At 46.0% G+C, this 22,026-nt stretch overlaps 1 protein-coding gene across 1 annotated transcript; it reads right to left on the bottom strand.

Annotated features, from left to right (window-relative positions):
- Positions 1–15,087: 15,087 nt before the first annotated feature.
- Positions 15,088–21,770, bottom strand: LOC143419670 (uncharacterized). Its single transcript, XM_076887062.1, has 9 exons — positions 21,599–21,770; positions 20,640–20,808; positions 19,534–19,627; positions 19,401–19,442; positions 18,775–18,831; positions 16,626–16,753; positions 15,944–16,079; positions 15,734–15,804; positions 15,088–15,459 (listed from the first exon to the last, which is right to left on the bottom strand). Exons 1-9 carry the CDS (start codon positions 21,757–21,759, stop codon positions 15,229–15,231), a joined length of 1,089 nt encoding a protein of 362 aa, XP_076743177.1. The 5' UTR covers positions 21,760–21,770; the 3' UTR covers positions 15,088–15,228.
- Between the last annotated feature and the right edge of the window lie 256 nt (positions 21,771–22,026).

Here is a 22,026-nt window from a genome sequence, read left to right as displayed (position 1 = left end):
AAATGACCAAAGTATGACACAGACCAGTTAAACAAAAACAGGAAAAATAAGAGACCAAGCCCACAACATCACACAAACCAACAAAATCCGCATCCCTAAATGGACGTGTCGGTACTTGTTTGGACTGGAGAGAGATGAATGCGTGTAGGTTTATCATCACTGAAAGCACGAGTCCTGTGTTAGCTGGTAAAATGATGTCAGTTTGAAGTTTGAGGGGACATTAGTGTAAGGACAAGAAAGGCATTATTGACAAAAACAAGACACCCCACATAATCTTTTATTTACAATATAATATTTGGTTAAAATGTTTTGATTGTTCAAATACTTTTGTCACGGTCATTGGTCGGCGATTTTTGTATTATTTATTGTGTTTTGATTTCATCATGATTTATCACTACTAGTCTTTTGGTTTATGATTCTGTATTTGTAAGCTCTAGTAGTTCCTTTTGCTTCTGTGATAGTTTGATAGTTCCTGTCCTGTGTGCATGTGTCTGGTTTTTCTTCCCTTGTCTCGTCTGGTCTGATTACTCCCAGCTGTGCTCTCCTTCTGTGTCTCATTCCCTCGTCATCCCTCACTGTATTTAGGTGCAGCGTTTCTCTCTGTCAGTGTTGTGTTGCACCCTCTTCATGCTGTGTGTGTTTCTCCCTGGGCTCCGTTTCCATGTGTCTAGCATTAGCTTCTAGTTTGTTTGTTTTTTGCGTGTTTATTTTTGTGGAGTTTTTGCACCGCAATAAAGCAGCCTCTTTAAGTCTATTCCTCCATTTGAGTGACATGCGTTTGGGTCCTACATGCTGCCTACCACACAGCCGTACCATAACAATTTTCATTAGCTGTTGTAAAATAATGCAGTTAGTGGGGATAGGTTAATTGGTTAATCCAAATTGCCCATAGGTGTGAATGTGGGAGTGAATGTGAGCGTGAATGGTTGTCTGTCCCTGTGTGTTGGCCCTACGACAGACTGGCGACCTGTCCAGGGTGTACCCCGCCTCTCGCCCTATGACAGCTGGGATAGGCTCCAGCGCCCCCCGCGACCCTGAAAAGGATAAGCGGAAGTGAATGGATGGATGTTGTAAAATAATGTGTGCCCCAATCTCCAATGAGACATAGGCTGTCTCCCAATTCAGGGTCTGCAGCCTTAAAGTACGCATTTCAAGGCCGATTACGTTACAGCGGCGCGCCGAAGGCTGTCCCAATTCAAAGGCTGCTCAAAATGCGGCCCTGAAATGCGTCCTTCATTTCCCTGAATTTTAAGGCTGTGGCAGTGTAGACTTCGTGGTCCCATATATCCCACAATTCATAGCACGGCAGTTGGTGTGGAGAATTCTGCCGCAGACGGCAGAAGCGGAGCGGCCGAAGAGTAAACTGTGAAAAGTAAGTACTGAATATTATGTCACTTATTTATGTGCAAATGTTTAATAACGAAGAACATTAAACATTACTGTTGGCCACATGTCGGCAAAGTTATGTGACATTAGTGACGTTTGTACTAACTTGGTTTTACAGCCACAATACACACCCCTCGTCCAAAGGCAGCCGGTCACAACGCGCTCCATCCGGAGATGGACCCCAGAAAAGGAGGATGCTCTGAGGGACTGTTATGACACCACAGACTGGGATGTGCTCCTGAGCCCACATGGTGAGGACATAGAGGGGGCGACACACTGTCTTACAGACTACCTCAACTTTTGTGTGGACACGGTCGCCCCTGCTAAGACGGTACGGTGTTATCCTAATAACAAACCGTGGGTAACACAGGAAGTCAAAGCTGTCCTCAACATGAAGAAGAAGGCTTTCAGGAGCAAAGTGAAGGAGGAGATGAAGGCAGCACAGCGGGAGGTGAAACGCTGCCTGAGGGAAGCAAAGGACACCTACAGGAGGAAGGTGGAGCAGAAGTTGGAGAGGAACAATATGAGGGAGGTCTGGAATGGTGTGAAAACCATCACAGGCCACAACACCAAGAAAAGCACAGTGGGGGGGACTGTGGAGAAGGCAAACGAACTCAACAACTTCTTCAACAGGTTTGACCAGCCCACAACCCCCCCACCCTCACCTTCACTACAGAGTCCAATCCCCACTCTCCTACCTCCCTCGCTTCCCCCCCTTCCTGACACCATGACACCCCCCTCCTCCAATCCCTCTCTCAGCAGCAAGACATCTCCCCCCCTCCCCTCTTCCCAAACATCTCCCAGTGTCACAGTGGATCAGGTCAGGAGACAACTGAGGAAGCTTCGCCCCAGAAAGGCAGCAGGCCCAGACAAGGTGTGTCCTAGGATGCTAAAGGCGTGTGCTGCTGAACTTGGGGAGCCGCTACAACGAGTCTTCAACCTCAGTCTGCGACTGGGGAGAGTGCCCGCCCTATGGAAGACATCCTGCATCGTCCCGGTCCCCAAAAAGAACCGGCCCAATGAGCTGAATGACTTCCGACCGGTGGCACTGACGTCACATCTTATGAAGACTCTAGAGCGGCTCTTCCTCAACCTCCTCCGACCACAGGTACAACATGCCCAGGACCCACTACAGTTTGCATACAAGGCGGGTGTCGGAGTGGAGGATGCCATCCTGTACCTCCTACACAGAGCCCACTCACACCTGGATGGGGGAAAAGGCACGGTCAGGATCCTGTTTCTTGACTTTTCCAGTGCCTTTAATACCATCCGGCCCTGTATGCTTCAAGAAAAACTGAACAGGATGGAGGTGGACCCCTGCCTGGTGGCTTGGATCTCCGACTACCTCACCGACAGACCACAGTACGTCAGGCTGAAGGACATCACGTCTGACACAGTGGTCAGCAGCACAGGAGCACCACAGGGAACTGTGCTGTCCCCTCTTCTCTTCACCCTGTACACCTCTGACTTCTGCTACAACTCTGAATTATGCCACATTCAGAAGTTTGCAGACGACACAGCCATCATGGGGTGTATCTGGGATGATCAGGAAGAGGAGTACAGAAGTCTGGTGAGGAACTTTGTCGCATGGAGTCACACAAACCACCTGCAACTCAACACCTCAAAGACTAAGGAACTGGTTGTGGACTTCGGGAGGTCTAGAGCAGGTCCACTGCCGGTTCAGATAGAGGGGGAGGAGGTGGAGGTGGTCAACAAGTACAAGTACCTCGGGCTGTGGGTGGACAATAAACTGGACTGGTCATGCAACACAGAGCACCTGTATAAAAAAGCCCAAAGCCGACTGTACTTCCTCAGGAGGCTGAGGTCTTTTAACATCTGCAGGAAGCTCCTGAGGATGTTTTACCAGTCGGTGGTTGCTGGAGTACTTTTCTATGCTGTGGTGTGCTGGGGGAGCAGCACAGCAAAGAAGGACTCATCCAGGCTGGAGAAACTGATCAGGAGGGCTAGCTCTGTGGTCGGCATGAAGCTGGACACTCTGGTGACAGTGGCAGAGAAAAGGACACTAAAGAAACTGATGGACATTATGGACAATGCCAGGCATCCTCTGCACACGGCCATTAACAACCAGAAGAGTCTGTTCAGTGACAGGTTGCTTCTCCCAAAGACAAGAACTAACAGACTTAAAAACTCCTTTGTCCCACACGCCATCAGACTGTTTAACTCCTCTCTGGAGGGGAGAGGGAGGGGAAACAGGAGGACAAAGGAGGGAACAACTAAGCTGTAGTGCCTCTTCACCTCACTGTGCAATACCTTTTGTGCAATACTTTTGTAAATAGTCAACGGTGCAATAGACTCAATACTTGAAATGTGCAATTCTGTCATGAATCGCCGTGCGGCAGGCAGGAGTAGGACCCAAAATGCAGGACTCACAGGCACGAGGGAATGAACTCAAAACTCAGCTTTATTTGCCGGCAGAACAAATTTACAAACCTAAACTAAACTGGGAAACCAAACTAAGAACTCACAGAGAGACACAGGGAGATCCACACACGGCATGAGGGACGACGTCACACTGAACAGAGGGAGACGCAGACAGAAATACACAGAGGGTTAACGAGGGAAGTGGGAACACACGGGGAACACAGGTGACACTGATAATCATAACGAGACAGGGCGGGGTGAACTGAACACTGATGGGAGAGGTGAAACAGGAAGTACAGGAGGAGAGAGAGCACGAGTAGAACCCCAACGTAACAGGCAGGGGAGACATGGAATAAACACGAAAGGGGACGAGGGCTCATAAATACATAGAGGGTACACAGGGGGAAGAGAGAGCACGGGGAGAACTTAGACATAATGGGCAGGGGAAGCATGGAATAAAATACAAACATACAAGGAAACTAAGAACGCTGGGCCAACATGGCCCAGGACCATGACAGTACCCCCCCCTCAAGGGCTGGCTCCAGACAGCCCAAACACAGAAAAACAAAACCAAACAGAAAACAACCCAGGGCGGGCGGCGGGGGCCCAGGACGGAGGGCCCGGAACAGAAAACAAAAGAGGAGCACAGCAAACACCGGAGCCCAAGAAAACAACCCAAACACAGAGCAGTTCAGGGGGCCGACCATGCGGAAGGCAACGGCGGAGACGTGGAACCAGTTCAGGGGGCCGACCGTGCGGAAGGCAACGGCGGCGACGCGGAAACAGTTCAGGAGGCCGGCCGTGCGCAAGGCAACGGCGGCGATGCGGAAACAGTACAGGAGGCCGGCCGTGCGCAAGGCAACGGCGGCGACGCGGAAACAGTTCAGGAGGCCGGCCGTGCGCAAGGTAACGGCGGCGGCGAAGGAGACGACGGAGCAGTTCAGGAGGCCGACCGCGCGGAAGGCAGCGGCGGCGGCGAAGGAGACGACGGAGCAGTTCAGGAGGCCGACCGCGCGGAAGGCAGCGGCGGCGGCGAAGGAGACGACGGAGCAGTTCAGGAGGCCGACCGCGCGGAAGGCAGCGGCGGCGGCGAAGGAGACGACGGAGCAGTTCAGGGGGCCGACCGCGCGGAAGGCAGCGGCGGCCCTCCAGTCTCAGGCGTGCTGGCCATGGCCTGGTGGGCACAGGGCCAGACGAGGCGGAAGCTGGACCAGACGAGGCGGAAGCTGGACCAGACGAAGCAGCTGATGAGGAGGCTGGACCAGACGAAGCAGCTGATGAGGAGGCTGGACCAGACGAAGCAGCTGATGAGGAGGCTGGACCAGACGAAGCAGCTGATGAGGAGGCTGCAGCAGACGAAGGCTCTGAGGAGGCTGCAGCAGACGAAGGCTCTGAGGAGGCTGCAGCAGACGAAGGCTCTGAGGAGGCTGCAGCGGACGAGGGCGAAGACTCGGAGGCCGGACCAGACGAGGGCGAAGACTCGGAGGCCGGACCAGACGAGGACGAAGACTCGGAGGCCGGACCAGACGAGGACGAAGACTCGGAGGCCGGACCAGACGAGGACGAAGACTCGGAGGCCGGACCAGACGAGGACGAAGACTCGGAGGCCGGACCAGGCGAGGACGCAGAGGCTGAGGCCGGGCCAGGCGAGGACGCAGAGGCTGAGGCCGGGCCAGGCGATGACGAGGCGGTCGCAGATGGCGGCTGGACAGGCTCCTCGGGCCCTCCAGCTGATGCGGCGTGAGGCTGAACGGGCCCCTCGGACCCTCCAGCGGAGACAGGAGGCTGAACGGGCCCCTCGGACCCTCCAGCGGAGACAGGAGGCTGAACGGGCCCCTCGGACCCTCCAGCGGAGACAGGAGGCTGAACGGGCCCCTCGGACCCTCCAGCGGAGACGAGGGGGTGCTGGCCGGGCTCACTGGAACCCCCAGCGGACGAGGTAGATGGCGGCGTGGGAGCCACGGAGTCCTGGATGAGCTCATCCGAGCTTCCAGCAGGAGCTGATGTAGAGCCAGAGAGGATTGGGACCCCGGGCTCAATGTTAAGCTGGCTAAAAAACCGCACTGCTACGGGGAACTGGGCCAAAGGTTCAGGTGCGAGCTGAGCTGCCGGACACACGGGGACCTGAGCTGCCGGACACACGGGGACCTGAACTGATGTCTGTAGTAACGGTGGTGGTGAGAGTGGAGTAGGTGGTGGAGTTAATGACTCCACAGGGGAATGAACTAGAGGTAGTGACGGTTGTGGTGCTGGTGGTTGAGTGGGTGACTGTGCTAAAGGAGACTGCACTGGGGACTGCACTGGGGACTGCACTGGGGACTGCACTGGGGACTGCACTGGGGACTGCACTGGGGACACTGGAGACTGCACTGGGGACACTGGAGACTGCACTGGGGACACTGGAGACTGAACTGAGGGTGGCTGCGAGGGAGCTAACTGAGCTGTGAAGGGCTGCGAGGGAGCTAACTGAGCTGTGAAGGGCTGCGAGGGAGCTAACTGAGCCGTCGATAAGGCTGATGATTCCTCTACCAACTGAGCTATTGACTGGGCTAGGGATTGAAATAAGGTTTGTAGTAAGTCAGGCTGTGGATGTGACTGTGCTATGGGAAGCGAGGCTGAATGTGGTGGAGGTGGCGACTGAGCTTCGGGCCGGGCGGCTAACAGAGCTTCGGGCCGGGCGGCTAACAGAGCTTCGGGCCGGGCGGCTAACAGAGCTTCGGGCCGGGCGGCTAACAGAGCTTGGGGCGAAAATGGTGGTGGTGGAGTTGGTGTCTGGGCTACAGGCGGCTTCTGAGCAGGAAACACAGGACACTGAGCTACAGGTGGCTGCTGAGCAGGTGACACTGGAGACTGAGCTACAGACGGCTGCTGAGCAGGGGACTGAGCTGAAAGCGGACGGGCAGCTGACTGAATAAACATAGCTCCAGAATAAACAGTTCCAGATGAAACAGTCTTAACTCCTGGGTCCGAAGGAGCATCAGAAGCACAGTCTTTTGAACCAAAGTGGAAACGATCGCTCTCAAAATAAATACTGTCATTTTCTGGAACAGGAGGAACAGAAGATCTAGAGTTCATGAAGCCGACGTTAGCGGCCTTGGGGGAAACGGTACGTTTATCCCTCGACACAGAAGGCGAATGTAGGGGGACTTTGTCACTCACCCTAGGCGGTTGGTCGAGAAGAGTCCCAGGCTCCTGCTGTGAAGTGGAAACGCTGGGTGAGTCGGGCGGCACGATAATAATCCCTAACATCTTGTAGAAGGCTTGTGCAGGCGTGAGCTGATTGCTTGCAGGCTCGTAGTAATCCTCCCGGGACCGGCTGGAGCGTTTTCTGCGAGACCTGGGCGTCCGCGGAGAGGAAGCAGGTGAGTGGACCGAAGGGTAAGCAGCTAGTGAGGAGCGGCAGCACGGAGGCCCTCCAAGCGCTAGCCGAGTCCCGTCAAAACGGGAGCTGCGCTTCCACGGTGAGTCCGCTGGATCCATTACTGGTGACGTCGTACTGTCATGAATCGCCGTGCGGCAGGCAGGAGTAGGACCCAAAATGCAGGACTCACAGGCACGAGGGAATGAACTCAAAACTCAGCTTTATTTGCCGGCAGAACAAATTTACAAACCTAAACTAAACTGGGAAACCAAACTAAGAACTCACAGAGAGACACAGGGAGATCCACACACGGCATGAGGGACGACGTCACACTGAACAGAGGGAGACGCAGACAGAAATACACAGAGGGTTAACGAGGGAAGTGGGAACACACGGGGAACACAGGTGACACTGATAATCATAACGAGACAGGGCGGGGTGAACTGAACACTGACGGGAGAGGTGAAACAGGAAGTACAGGAGGAGAGAGAGCACGAGTAGAACCCCAACGTAACAGGCAGGGGAGACATGGAATAAACACGAAAGGGGACGAGGGCTCATAAATACATAGAGGGTACACAGGGGGAAGAGAGAGCACGGGGAGAACTTAGACATAATGGGCAGGGGAAGCATGGAATAAAATACAAACATACAAGGAAACTAAGAACGCTGGGCCAACATGGCCCAGGACCATGACAAATTCACTTGTATTTTTATTTTTATTCCTATTTATTCTATTTATCCCCTTCGTATATTTTATTTATATTGTCTCTGTATTTATATATATGTGTGTGTGTATAACTCTGTAACTTCTGTCGGTGCTGTGCTTTTTTGGAAATCGAATTTCCCAGAGGAACCCACCCGAGGGATTAATAAAGTTCTATCTTATCTTATCTTATCTTATCTTATCTTATCTTATCTTATCTTATCTTATCTTTACTTTAAAATATACGCCGTTCAATAGCTGAGCTTAATCTTACAGAGAATGATCAAAGCTCATGTAGAAACAAACAAACAAATGAACAAAATATTTTCTCCTTCATTTCTGTCAAACAAAGCTGTATGACACGTTTCCAGTGGTTAGTATCATGGTTGCTAGGCAACCTGGGCAGCGCAACGGAGGCTTTTTTTTTTTAAACTTTATTGACAAACAACAGTATCAGCGCAACGGAGGCTAGACCGTCCCATTACACAAGCCTCGCACTTCCGGCCTTAGCGGTCTTTGAGTACGCGGCCCTTGAAGATCGTTGAAGCTGCGTACTTTAAGGCTGCAGACCCTGAATTGGGAGACAGCCAGTGTGCTGGAAGTGTACTTATTCCTCTGTTACACCACAAGAGGGAGTATCTCCTGAAATGAATAGCAGGAGCAGTGGGAGCAAACAAGCCAGGCCACTCATACAGTACGACTAACAAGAGCTGTGTGAGACTGTGTACAAATGTGTAACGATGTACTATATCTATATATTTGCAGGTAAGCAGATACAAAATACTAAATAACTTGACTTTGGTCTAAAGATAAGTCCACAGGGTTGCAGAGAATGTGGGAAAGTTGGCTGTTAATTCCCATTATGTGTAGTGTTTATTTATTGTGTATTTTTAGTGCATTTTATTGTATATTTAATGTTTATTTGGTAGCGATGCAGATTAGCCATGAAGCCAGTTTGTGTGGTAACCTCAAGGAGCTGTGGTGGATCTATATTCAATTTCAATTCAATTTTATTTATATAGCGCCAAATCAAACAACAGTCGCCTCAAGGCGCTTTATATTGTACAGTAGATCGTACAATAATAGATACAGAGAAAAGCCCAACAATCATATGACCCCCTATGAGCAAGCACTTTGGCTACAGTGGGGAGGAAAAACTCCCTTTTAACAGGAAGAAACCTCCGGCAGAACCAGGCTCAGGGAGGAGCGGCCATCTGCTGCGACCAGTTGGGGTGAGAGAATGAAGACAGGATAAAGACATGCTGTGGAAGAGAGACAGAGGTTAAGAACAGATATGATTCAATGCAGAGAGGTCTATTAACACATAGTGAGTGAGAAAGGTGACTGACAAAGAAATATTCAGTGCATCATGGGAATCCCCGGCAGCCTACGTCTACTGCAGTATAACTAAGGGAGGATTCAGGGTCACCTGGTCCAGCCCTAACTATATGCTTTAGCAAAAAGTTTTAAGCCTAATCTTAAAAGTAGAGATAGTGTCTGTCTCCCGACTCCAAACTGGAAGCTGGTTCCACAGAAGAGGGGCCTGAAAATTGAAGGCTCTCCCTCCCATTCTACTTTTAAATACTCTAGGAACAACAAGTAGGCCTGCAGTGCGAGAGCGAAGTGCTCTAATAGGGTGATATGGTACTACAAGGTCATTAAGATAAGATGGGGCCTGATATGTTAAGCAGTTCTTTTTCAATCTGTGCATATCTTGTCTCTGCATCTGTCATGGATCGCGATGCATATGCAACAGGCTGCCACTCATCATACCTCTGCAGAAGAACAGCTCCAAGCCCACTCTCTGATGCATCTGATGAGATCTTAATAGGTCTCATTGGATCATAAAACTTCAGAACTGGTTCCTTTGTAAGCAGATCTTTCAAGTCACGCCATGCTTTCTCATGTTCATGATTCCACTCCCATGCAATTCTCTTTTCAGTTAGCTGTCTCAGTGGTGCCATTTTTTCCCGAGAGATTCGGTATGAATTTTCCCATGTAGTTTATCATGTCATTAAATCCCTGCACATCTTTCTTGCATTGGGGCTTCAGCATGTTTTCAATTGCAGACACCTTTTGAGGATCTGGTCTGATGCCTTCACTGCTCAGGATATCTCCAACGAATGTCAGTTCCTTCGCCCCAAGCTGACATTTCTCTTTGTTCAGCTTCAGATTGGCTTTTCTGGTTGCTTCAAGAACATTTCTCAGTCTCATGTCATGTTCAGCTTTTGTGCTACCCCACACAATGATGTCATCCATTGACGTGTCGACTCCTTCCAGGTGTTCATAGATCATGTGTATTGTCTTGTGATACACCTCAGGTGCTGAAGCAATGCCAAATGGCAGTCGCCGGAATCTGTACCTGCCAAGTTTTGAACTTGCTTCGTCCAGCTTCAGTTGCCAAAATCCTGATGAAGCGTCTAGCTTGCTAAAGTACTTCGCTTTTGCAAACTGTGACATTATCTCTTCTCTTGTAGGTTGAAATGTTCTCTATTTATTGCTCTATTCAGATCTCTAGGATCCATGCAAATTCTGAGCTTTCCAGTCTTTTTCTCCACAATAACAAGAGAACTCACCCACTCCGTTGGTTCATCTATCTTTTCAATCACTTCCAGGTTTTCCATCCTGTCCAACCTGGCTTTCAGTGGCTTTTGTAGAGCAAATGGTACTTTGCGGCATGGATGAATGGCTGGTCTTACACTTTCATCGACTCTGATTGTGTGTTCTCCAGCAAGGCAACCAAGTCCCTGAAATAGGTCACCATATTCCTTCATCAACTCATTATAGTCCATGTCATCATCCGTTTCCACAACGAGCATTCTTTTCACTAGGTTCAGACTCTCACAGGCATGTAACCCTAGTATAGGCTGCACATTCATGGGCACCGCAATGAATGTTAGTGTGTGCTCCTTGTCTTTGTGTGTCATTTTAACCATGCATTTTCCTTTCACAGGTATTTCTGCACCTGAGTATCCACTCACTTTAACCTTTGTTGGATGTATTTTAGGGCTAGGTCGGATTTTCTTGAACTCTGCTTCTGATATCACATTCACTTGAGCTCCAGTATCCAGCTTGACTTTCATGAGTGTGTCATTCACTTTGAGTGTCATTATCCAGTCCTTTTCACCTGTCTTATTGTCTGTCACTGCCGCTACATAGAGCTCCTCTGTGTCTTCTTCATCCACAGTATGTACTGTACTCTGTTTCGAGGTTTGAGCTTTGCAGCACCTAGCATAATGGTTATTTTTGTTACAATTATTGCATCTTTTCCCATATGCTGGACATTTTTAGGAGGATGTTGCATTCCGCAGCGACCACAAGTAGGGCTGGGCTATATCATACCGTTCACGGTAATACCGGTGTAATGTTGGGCAACGATAGGAAAATGAAATATCGTGATAGAATATGGGTAAAATGCGCATGCGCAGTGCCTTTATGTACATACGCACATGGTGGCGACGCAGAATGAGTCAAAAGTTGATCGCTAAATGAAACGGATGAACCAGAATTGGTTTGTAAAAATGCTGCAACTTAAGTGGTGTGGAACTGGTTTAGCTTTCGTCCATCAGATACACAACAAAGCACTATTTTTGGTAGAGCATGCTAGTGGGCCATCGTTATTACTGTGTATTTTGGAAAATACGGCACACTTAAAATCAATCCTTTGATTTTTCTGAAAAGCGACAGTGCCCCTTATAATCCCGTGTGCCTTATGTATGAATTCTGTTTGTGTTTACTGACCTCGAAACGATTTTATGTGGTACACGGCGTTCAAAAATCTGTCAAATGTTTCAGTACAATTTTGTTAAGCTACAAACCCAGCTTAATGCTGGGCAGACACTGTGCGATTTTTTTCAGCCGCGCAATTCAGCTCCTGCTCAAACTGTACGATTGACTCGCAGGGATCAACTCAAGTTCATAGGATGCAGGGTCTCACACTTTATGGCCCGATGCTCTGATGCGACCTGAATGCTCAAACTGTGCGTCCATAAAATTAAGGTTATAACAGAAATTCTGTCGCTCACTCTCGCTCTCTCTCTCTCTCTGTCTTTCACTCACACAGACACGCACACCACCACCATCAACTTTGCTAAATTGCTAATGAAAAACATTGATCAGTCAGCTGTGATTGAGCAGCAATGTCCATCCAACTATTTTCACGGTTACTGTGGTCGTGATAATTTTGTGAGGCCACATTGAAAAGGCTCAGATGAGCTTTCCAAAGTTCTACAAGTGCCTCCATCGCTTGTGTCCAGATCACACGCTGCACTGCCGTGCTACTCCGTCTTTTTCACCGACATTTATATGTTTGCGCGTGCGCAGTGTAAGAAGCTGCGGTGACACCCTCACGACGCTCACGAGGATGTTTGAAATCCTCCCGACCAAGCGATTGATGATCGGGAGCTGGTCGTGAGGTGTTAATCGCTTCTCGTTACCCCACGTATACTACACGATGCACAATGAAGGCCAGAATCGGGCCAATCACCAAAACGGTCGCACGACTGAAAAATCGTCTCAGAATGGGCCAAAAATCACACAGTATAATCCCATCATAAGACGTCCATGCTCACGTCACTAGGTCTCTTTTCTCCCCCTCGGCGAGTTAGCTACACTACGTTCACTGCTAAGCTGATCCATCGCTACTGCTATGTTGTAGTCCGTTACCTTTCTTCAAGTCTAGCTTCTGACACCATGTCTTGTTTCTTTATGTTGTTTTGGGTTCTCAAGAATGACACCATTACTTGAAGAGAAGGTATTTTATCGAGCTGTGGTTCACATGTAAACAAAGCTTAGCCATCACCGTCTGCCCCGAGGTATCTCTCTCTAGCTCTCTAGCTCCCCCTACAGTCTAGGAGTATTAACAACATAAAACATGATACTAGGCAAATAAGGATTTGCTGTTATCATCAGTGTTGGGAAGGTTACTTTTAAAATGTATTCCATTACAGAATACAGAGTACATGCCCCAGAATGTATTCTGTAACGTATTCCGTTACGTTACTCAATGACATTAACGTATTCTGAATACTTTGGATTACTTAACATATTATCATGCTTTTTACAACAACGTGAATGTACTATTGCTGTGTGATTTATTACTATTACTGAAGGTCCGCGACTCCGAACCGTAGTAAAGGGACCTCTGACTAATACGGCGGGGTCCCTGTCGGCTCGTAGCCGAAAAATAGCTTTACTTTGTTGTGTGGGTCAACTTTTCTTGCGAGAGACAGAGAGAGGCGTTGAAAGGCTGCTCCAACGGACTTATTGTTTTCGGAGGAAAACACGAACACGGTGTACAGTCGAGTCTTAATAGCTTACTTACAACTGGGCTCATCAGGCACTCTTCTTGGCTGAAGTGGTTATTATTATATTTACATGCTTCCAGCTCCCGTTTTTCCTCGATGACAACTCATACCATTCCACTCCCCTTTTTCTCCCTCCTCGCGCTCACAGACCCATTACGTGTATGGCAGTCCATTCTCCCTGCAACACGGACTACACTGCCCATGATGCTACATTCTTTAGAGCTATGCTTGTAGCATTCTGCCTGTTAGCTTAGCACAACAACAACAGCAACGAAAAGGCGCTCTCTCACCCAGGAAACACACAGTCGCAGAGAGAGAGAGAGCGTCGCCCTGTAACCATGGCAACCGTAACGCTGCCGCCTGGAACAACAGCACGTAGCTGTCAAACAAAACCCAAACAGTCCTGACCCGCGACAAAATGAAACAGGAAAGTACCGCAGTGTAATCCATTTATTTCAACAAAGTAACTGTATTCTGAATACCACCTTTTTAAACGGTAACTGTAACGGAATACAGTTACTCATATTTTGTATTTTAAATACGTAACGGCGGTACATGTATTCCGTTACTCCCCAACACTGATTATCATTACAACTGACTGTGGGCTGTCGTGGGATGGATGCGTGCGCGCATTCCACACACTTGCCTTTTTGTTACTGCTGCATGTCGCTGGGTCCAGCAGTCGAACAGGAGGAAAGGAAGACAGGTGACTTTAGTACACATGCAGCCAGCGTGTATTATCACTTACTTGCCACTGAAAGGATTGCACTGTTTCGGACCACAAAGCTGGAGGTGAGGCATGTCGTTCCTGGTGTTAAATAGCGGGCTCCTGTCCCGCTTTGGGGTCACGTGACCTGTACTATGTTGTTTGGGTTCTTCCTCTTTTAACCATCCTGTTTAAGTCGCCTGCAAGTAGTTGTATAAATATATATGATTAATATGGAAACTATTGTTGGTAATGAGCAGGGAGACATACTGTTTTGTGGGAAAGATGGATAGACATGATGCCTGGTGGGATACAACAGGGTGTAAAGGGAGTTGCCCAGGCCTACACAGTCAGTTTATTGGTGGTTACAGTGAGGGTAACGTGTGGCCTGGCTGTTAAAACGGCAGACTTATGAAGAACTCACTTCAGTCAGTTAGTCTCTAAGCAAACTATTTTATTTTCTTATTTTTTATTTATTGTATTTTTATTTATTGTAAATAGTTCTTTTGTATTAAATTCCACCTTCAGAACATCTTCTGACTATGCCTGCATTTTTCCCACTAGTGAGTGTTCTCATGTTGAACCCACAGAGGATTAAAGGATTCATCCTCCTGATAAACAGTTTAATGCTGTCAGGTTTAAATCTTTTAGACTCTCGTCATTTAATTGTTTCCCCATACATATACATAATTATTACACCACCTCTCTATTCTGACACATGCTGTTTCACAACTCACACTACTCATAACTCAGAAACACCTTCAGATTTTACATCAGTAATAACATACAACCTTTAACAAGATGAGATTTTTAAACTACATATACAAATGTACAAACTTTAATAGAAAAAAGGTTTTTTGTGAACACTGATTTTTTTAAATTACTTTCCTAATTATTTTTGAATTACAACCTTTCTCTGAATGTCAGTGTCATTACCTCGGCGCTGATCCTTATCTGCTGTCATTTATGTGTTTTTAGGGGTTCTTGTAAAAAATTTTTCTTAGCTTTAAAGGCTCCACTCGCTCTTTTCAGTAAATCATAAAGCTTTAATTCAGAACAAGGAGAATAATAAATTCACATTCAGAATATTAAAACGTGGAGACAGAGATGGGGAACACAGGAGGGAACAGGAACTATAAACAAAGACTGCAACAAAACCAATAAATGACAAGAATCATGAAGTAAATTATTATTATTATTATTGTTATTACAAATTAAAGTCATTTTGCTCCTGGGAAAGACAATAAAGGCAGAGAAACGCTGCAACACAAAAGCTGGAATCAACCCAGCTGTAGGTACTGATGTTACCTGCTTTGAAGCTGCACACAATATAAAATCAGCTGCTGTGAAAACAGGTTAACAAAGATCACAGCAGCTGACATTAAGGGTTTGTTGTGGGCTGCATCAGGCTGAGTCCCTGCACAGCGAGGCACAGAACCTCCAGCAGAACCTCTGGGGGCAGCTCGGGCCGGTCCCAGCCGTCACTCAACTCTTTCAGCTTCTGATCGTTCAAACAGATGAACTCGGCCGCCCAGCGGAGCTCCCCTCCCTCCTGCAGGGGGACGGGCAGGGACTCTGGCAGTGTGGCCCGACCGTCCTTCAGACCATCCACCTGGAGAAGCAGAGAGGGAGCTGTTGTCTGATCAGATTCAAACATGAGGAAGACTCCGCCCACAGGCTGCTGATAGTGGGCGGAGCTGCTGCTGATGTGCTGTTAAGTGTAACAGGGTCTGTAAAATCACTGTAAATGTTCACTTGCTTAATTCAGGAAGCCCAACCATGTTCTGCACATATTCTTACAGCAAGCACTTGTGTGGAATAAGGTGTGATGAGGCTTTTGAGAGGAGCATGTAGATGAATGTAGACGAATGAGTGAATGAACCCACCAGCTGGTTGAGGACTCTCAGAGTATCTGGACTGCAGCGGGTCAGAAGTGGTGGCACTTCATCTGGCAGAGCTGCACAAACATGAAGAAGAAAGACAAAGTTTGATGACGATGTGACGAGCTGAAACACTTTGCTTCAGATGTGTCAATAAAATTAAATCTACATGTTACTAAATGGAATAAATGTCTCAGAGCGGGTCAGCTGACTTACTGTCCAACGTGCTGACCAACAGATGAACGGCATCCTTCACAGCACTGGAGATGTTTGAGATATCAAGAAGGTCCATGAAGGAGGAGACAGCCTCAGACAGGACATGCTCAGAGGTTCCTTTAGTGCACTGGTCCAGCTGAGAGGAGCAGAGGATTATTATTATTATTATTGTTGTTGTTATTATAGTTGTTGTTGTTGGGTTGTAGTCATAGAAGTTGTAGTTTCAAACAGGTTTTAAGATTATTTTGTTTCAGTATCACTTTTTCCTCTGATAACTGATGTTTCCCTTTTTATTAATTTATTAACAGCGTTAATGATCAGCAGAACTGTTCGAGCACACATGGAAGACGGCAGGTGGGGTGGCGTTGGGTTACAAAGTGGCCTGCAGAAACTTTGGGCAGCTTGGTTGTGTCTCCCTGAACTACCTCTGTGCTTAGTTTAACATCATAAAGACCAGCCAGCAGGACTGATTTGGCTTCAGATAAAAAGAAGAAAAAACTGTTAAGATGACAAGGAAGTGTATTTTAAAATAAACTGAAATATCCAATACGTCTTTAAAAACCTGCAACACCGATGTTTATCTCAGTGTAAGCTGACCAGGCTGCAGTAACTGATGAAGATGGCAATGAGCCTTGAACCTTAGGAGAAGCACACACCAGACTCTGGTCAATATTCTTCTTACTGTCTGTTCCAGCAGAGAGAGAGTATCTCCGTCCTCAGCAAGCTCGCTGAGCTTCTTCAGCAGATCACGACGGGTCGACTCGGGAAGCTCTCCGAGCGGCAGCAGAAGATGATCCTTCGTCTCCAGTTCTGCAGCAAACACAGAAGCAGCACCAATCATACCATCAGTAAATGAAAGCAGCTTTTTATTGGAACCATAGAAACCAGTTTATTAAGCATCAGGTCTCAGTGTCAAATCCCAGCAGACATCAAATAATTTATTAAAAAAAGTAAAACATAATCAGGTTTTATGTCTCATGTTTTCAGGTTTACTTAACACTTCTCTGAGTAAAACATGACTCATCACTCAAACACTTCATGCATGCGTATCTCACCAGACAAACCTGAATGACCTTCGATCAAAATAAATATTTATTTCAAGTTATTTATTGCAAACACAGATCAAAACAATTCCCATAATCTATTATGATTTCTCACATTACCATATTTAACGTATTTATACCAGATTGGTTAGTGAGTGGTTCCTGGATGACATGGTGCTGAGCAAAAAACCTCCAAGTGATTGTTTTGGTTCCTAGCAATGATTGTTCAAACAGATGACTTTGGGAATCCCTGTTACTGCCCATAAAACTGTTTATGTTGCAGATGGCAGTTTTCCATACTATAGTTGGAATACTATAGTATTGGAATAGTTGGAATATACTATCTGTTTTTGCACTTCTCTCCATAATCCTCCTACATCCAATGGCAGAGATGTTAAAGACACATCAATGTGTCTGCACAACCTCAACCTAAAGCTACCAACCGAGCGACTTTTTTTCACCTCAGACAGGTGAATGTGCACAAATAAGGAGCGCTCTATTGTTAAATTATGTAGTTATACAGGATCCATCACAGCTACTGAAACATTTCTATTTTACTCTTACTTTACTTGTTTTTTTTTTTTACATGTCCATCTCTAGGGATGGGTATCGAAAACCGGTTCTTGTTGAGAACCGGTTCCCACTGTTTCAATTCCTTGGAATCGTTTGCCATTTTTGCAAACGATTCCCTTATCGATTCCAGTCGCCCCGAATGACGTCACCACGTTGCGGAGCGTCATTTACCTGGCAGGAAACACGGCGCCTAAGCGGCTCAAACGCTCAAAAGTTTGATTATACTTTATGAGAACCGATGACAACAGGGCAACTTGCAAAGTAGATATTTCATTTAAGGGAGGAAACACTACGAATATGCAAAAGCATTTGCTCACAAAACACGCGATGACACGTGTTTTTAATTCCGCTCCGGACTCGTGACTCTCAACCCAGCAGCAGCAGTAACGTTGCACGTCCTCTCCCGTTAATGCGGCAGGTAAATAATCAACTAACAGTGCATATTATGTTAGCGCAATCTGCCTTATTACAAGACCTGCCATTACTGTACATGTAGGTGACCATGATGAGAGAGACAGACAGAGTCTGGCTGGCTCAGATGCTGGCAGTTCTCGCTGCAGTCTACCGGTAGCGTCTCCTTTCAGGCCAGGATAGACGAATGTTACCGAGCAGTGACTAAGTTTGTGGTCAAAGGCTTGAACCCATTTGCCACAGCAGATGCCCCGATTTTCGGTAAGTGAATGTGTTTAATTGTAGGCAGGGACATTACTGGATATTCTTGTGTAATTGCTACAGAATAATTTATGTTATACTTTGTTATTGCTACAGAAGAATATTTATTTTATTATTTTACATTTACAATTTTTTTTCCTGGGGACCCTGTGACACCCCATTGAAGAGCCGTAGGCTGGATCTCTTAAGATCTCACTGTTGGGTTTGTAAGGCCATGTTACTCCTAAATTTCTATCTTGTTCAAAGAGAAGATATAAAACAAAGTTCTAAGCTAATCGACCTTAGTGTTCTCCTTTTTAAAAAAAAAAAAAAAGAATCGATAAGAGAATCGATAAAGAATCGAATCGTTAAACAGAATCGAAAATGGAATCGGAATCGTAAAAATCTTATCAATACCCATCCCTATCCATCTCTGATATCATGACGATAAGGAGGAGAGTGACAGAATGAGCCGTTGTCATGTTTAAAATATTGTTAATGCTGATGCAGTGTTATTTAAAAAAATAAATCAATTCTAAAATTTTAAAAGTCACACACACACACCTTCTTTCACTTTGTGCAGCATCTCTTTGGAGTTGATGGCATCGTTGGCAAACAGACCTGGAAACAAACCTCAGAATGATTAAAGCCACAAAAGGAAAAACAGCACAGTGTCTGATAAATGTCTGCTACATCCTAGATGCATGAAGGAGCATTTCCGCAGGTTCTTCCTCCCTGCAGCTGTCAGACTGTACAATCAAAACTGCTCCCAACAACATCATAGATGTTTACATCTGCGCTGTAACTGCAATAATTTAATCAACCGATTCGCGCTACAACCTGGGTTTGCCATCTGTAGTTAATTTTATTTAATTTAATAACTGTACAGTACTCTGTTTATAGAAACCATTGTCCTTGATGTAAGTATGTAAGAACAAATTGTGTATGTTTCTGTTCTGTGTCCTGTGTACTGTTTGTTTGTATATGTGTCTTTCTGGTTGCTGTTACAACCAAATTTCCTCTTGTGGGACAATTAAAGGATTATTCTATTCTATTCTATTCTAAACTGTCAAACTTGATTTAATCATTCACGCCTCCCAAAAGTAAAGATCAAGGCAAACATGGAATCAAGACTAAATCTGACATTTATAAATGAAGAAGAAAAACCTTCAACAAGAGAATCAACCTACCGAATAAACCTGTTTTATGAGTAAAGGGTTCACATGTGATTTCTAAGATGAGAAAAGAGACATTGTTACATTCAGTAACAGGAAAACACACTAAATCTACTCGGAAACATTAAACACAGTCATGTACTCTTACTCAGCTTCTCATCATCCATCTTTAGCTCCATGAGACCAAAACCAAAGGTGGAGTTTTCCGGCACAGTGAAGCTCGTCACCTCCTTCTTGCTGCCCTAAATACAAATAACACGATGTTGGATCTACTGAGAAATACTGAAACGTCGGTTTGTTCCTCAGACAGATCAGAAGAGTGCTAGAACAACGTCTTAATCATACAACATTAAATACATTAAAATCAGGATTGTGCAGAAACTGTTTGTTTCTGTGGTGAATACTTGTTGCCTTATACAGCATTTAGAAACAAAAAATAAGAACAATGGACTCTCTTGACCTGCTGCTGTTGTTGCGCTGCCATTAGCAGAGCCTCTGGACTATCATTAAAGCTCATAGAATCAGTGAGCTCATAATTATATTATCAGTGCACTATTAGCCTTTGACGGTGCCATGCACTCCAGCGCTCTGGTTGGTCTGCCTGGGTCCTGGTGCACTTCTCTATCAACCAGGTGCTGGGGCTTTGGCCTGCTGGTGTCTGCTGTAAACTTTATTGTCATATCTGCTACATATAGTACAGTATATAGCAGAGATGAGACAACGAGGCTCCAGTTCCATTTAGTGCAAAAGAACAACAATAAATACAGGAAGAGTAGGAAATAAATATACACTTTAAGACTAAGGACAGGGGAGTAAATATACACTTTGAGGTAAAAAGGGTCAATAATAGTCTAAAATGTACAATTTACAATTGAGATTTAAAGCAACCTTGAAGTGGTTTAAAATGACCAACGCAGCAGCTTTACAGTTTACAGTATGAGTGATGAGGTAACTGGTGATAATGAGGATGGACTGATTATTCAGTCTGCCATCAGGTCGGCTTGTTTTTGACATGTTGATGTTTCTGTTCACATTAGATTGTGTTGCTCATTAAAGAACTGACCGGGCTGGCTCAGTGTTCATAGATGAGCTGATTCTCTGTAGAGCCCATACAGAACTTTTCACTTTCTCTGATGGCTTGTTGTGGTTTCAGGTTAAATTAGTTTGGCTCTATTCCAATGTTCTACAGTACATATTTAATCACCTCATACCATCAAAGTTCAGCTTTCATAGATAAACGTCAGATTCACTCACCTTTATAAGAACATGCAGCATCTTCTGACAGGAGGCTGAGATGGACCCACTCTTGTTAGACTTTCGAATCATCTTGACAGGCCCGCTGTTGTAAACTTTCTGGTAAACAAAAGTCAGTTTGTCATTGTCCTTCAGTCCCAGTAACTCCATGTTTTCCTTCTTTATTTTCCTGGAAACAGAAAGCACCAAGAGAGGGAAACAGGTTAGGAACTGTTGGCAAAGGAGGATGCACATATAGTTAGATGGTATGTGGTGTTTTTAATTACAAGATAAACGTAAGTGAAAGTTAATCGTAATCTTACACATGCTGAGCTTATACGTACAGGAGTCACAGAGGGCTGTGGGAGCAACATACAAATAACTACGTGATGATAACCATGATGAATTATTGGAGAGAAGGTTGAACTAGTGACACGTTTAAGTATTTAGGTGTTTACCTGGACTGTCAGATACAGCAGGTTCATCATATGTGGATTTCTAACATTTCTGCTAAGTTCAGTTCCCAATTTCAAAATTTGACTGAAAGGGGTGAGAAGATAATTGGCACGCTCCCCGAGCTTGCCCTCCAGTATTTCAAGAGTCAGTGATAAAGAAGAGTCTGAAAATCTCTGAGGATATCAATCATATCCTTTATAAAGAGTATGAGTCAATGCCCACAGGAAAAAAAACCCAAAACCCTGAGTTAATTGGGTACAAATTTTCTTTAGGTGATGATGAAATTGTATGTGTGTTACCTGATATTACATGTTACCTATTATATCTCGTGTTTGTCCAAGAGAAATGTCACCCAAGACAATAAAGGCTAATCTAATCTAATCTAATCTAATCTAATCTAATCTTATCTGATAACCCTTTTAAATTGCCCCCCGCTGGACAAAAGAAAGAATGCAGGCCTGGAAGTTATTTCCATGTTTACAGAAAGTCTGCTGCTGAACTCGAGCAGAGAGACGGACACTTACCTGCCACTGAACTTGTTCCTCAGTTTTTTAACGTCGGCTTTCTTTTTTATAATGCTCACAGGTTGTTCCAGTCCATCCACGGTATCACCAGTTGCCTCAACTTTGGCTTTACCCACAATATCATCTCCCCCACCAATTTCTCCACTCCCCTTTGTCTCCATAGTAGTCGTGAAATCCTTCACCAAGACCTCCTCCTTATAATCTGGAAGGAGCATCACATAAGTATGTTGGGTGTGTCTGAGTGGACATGTTTAGATGTCTTTGTGGTGACAGAAAATTGGAATGCTATTATACTTGTGGGGACCAAGTGTGTGTGTGTGTATTTGTGTGTGTGTTTGTGTGTGTGTGTGTGGTTACACACCTTTACATGTGTCTTCTTCCTCCTCAAGCTCGGCCAGCTCAGACAGGCTGAACTCCATGGGCTTGTA

The sequence above is a fragment of the Maylandia zebra genome, linkage group LG7 (genome assembly GCF_041146795.1).
Source record: "Maylandia zebra isolate NMK-2024a linkage group LG7, Mzebra_GT3a, whole genome shotgun sequence".
NCBI classification, from domain to species: domain Eukaryota; kingdom Metazoa; phylum Chordata; class Actinopteri; order Cichliformes; family Cichlidae; genus Maylandia; species Maylandia zebra.
This window is presented reverse-complemented; position numbering and strand designations above follow the sequence as displayed.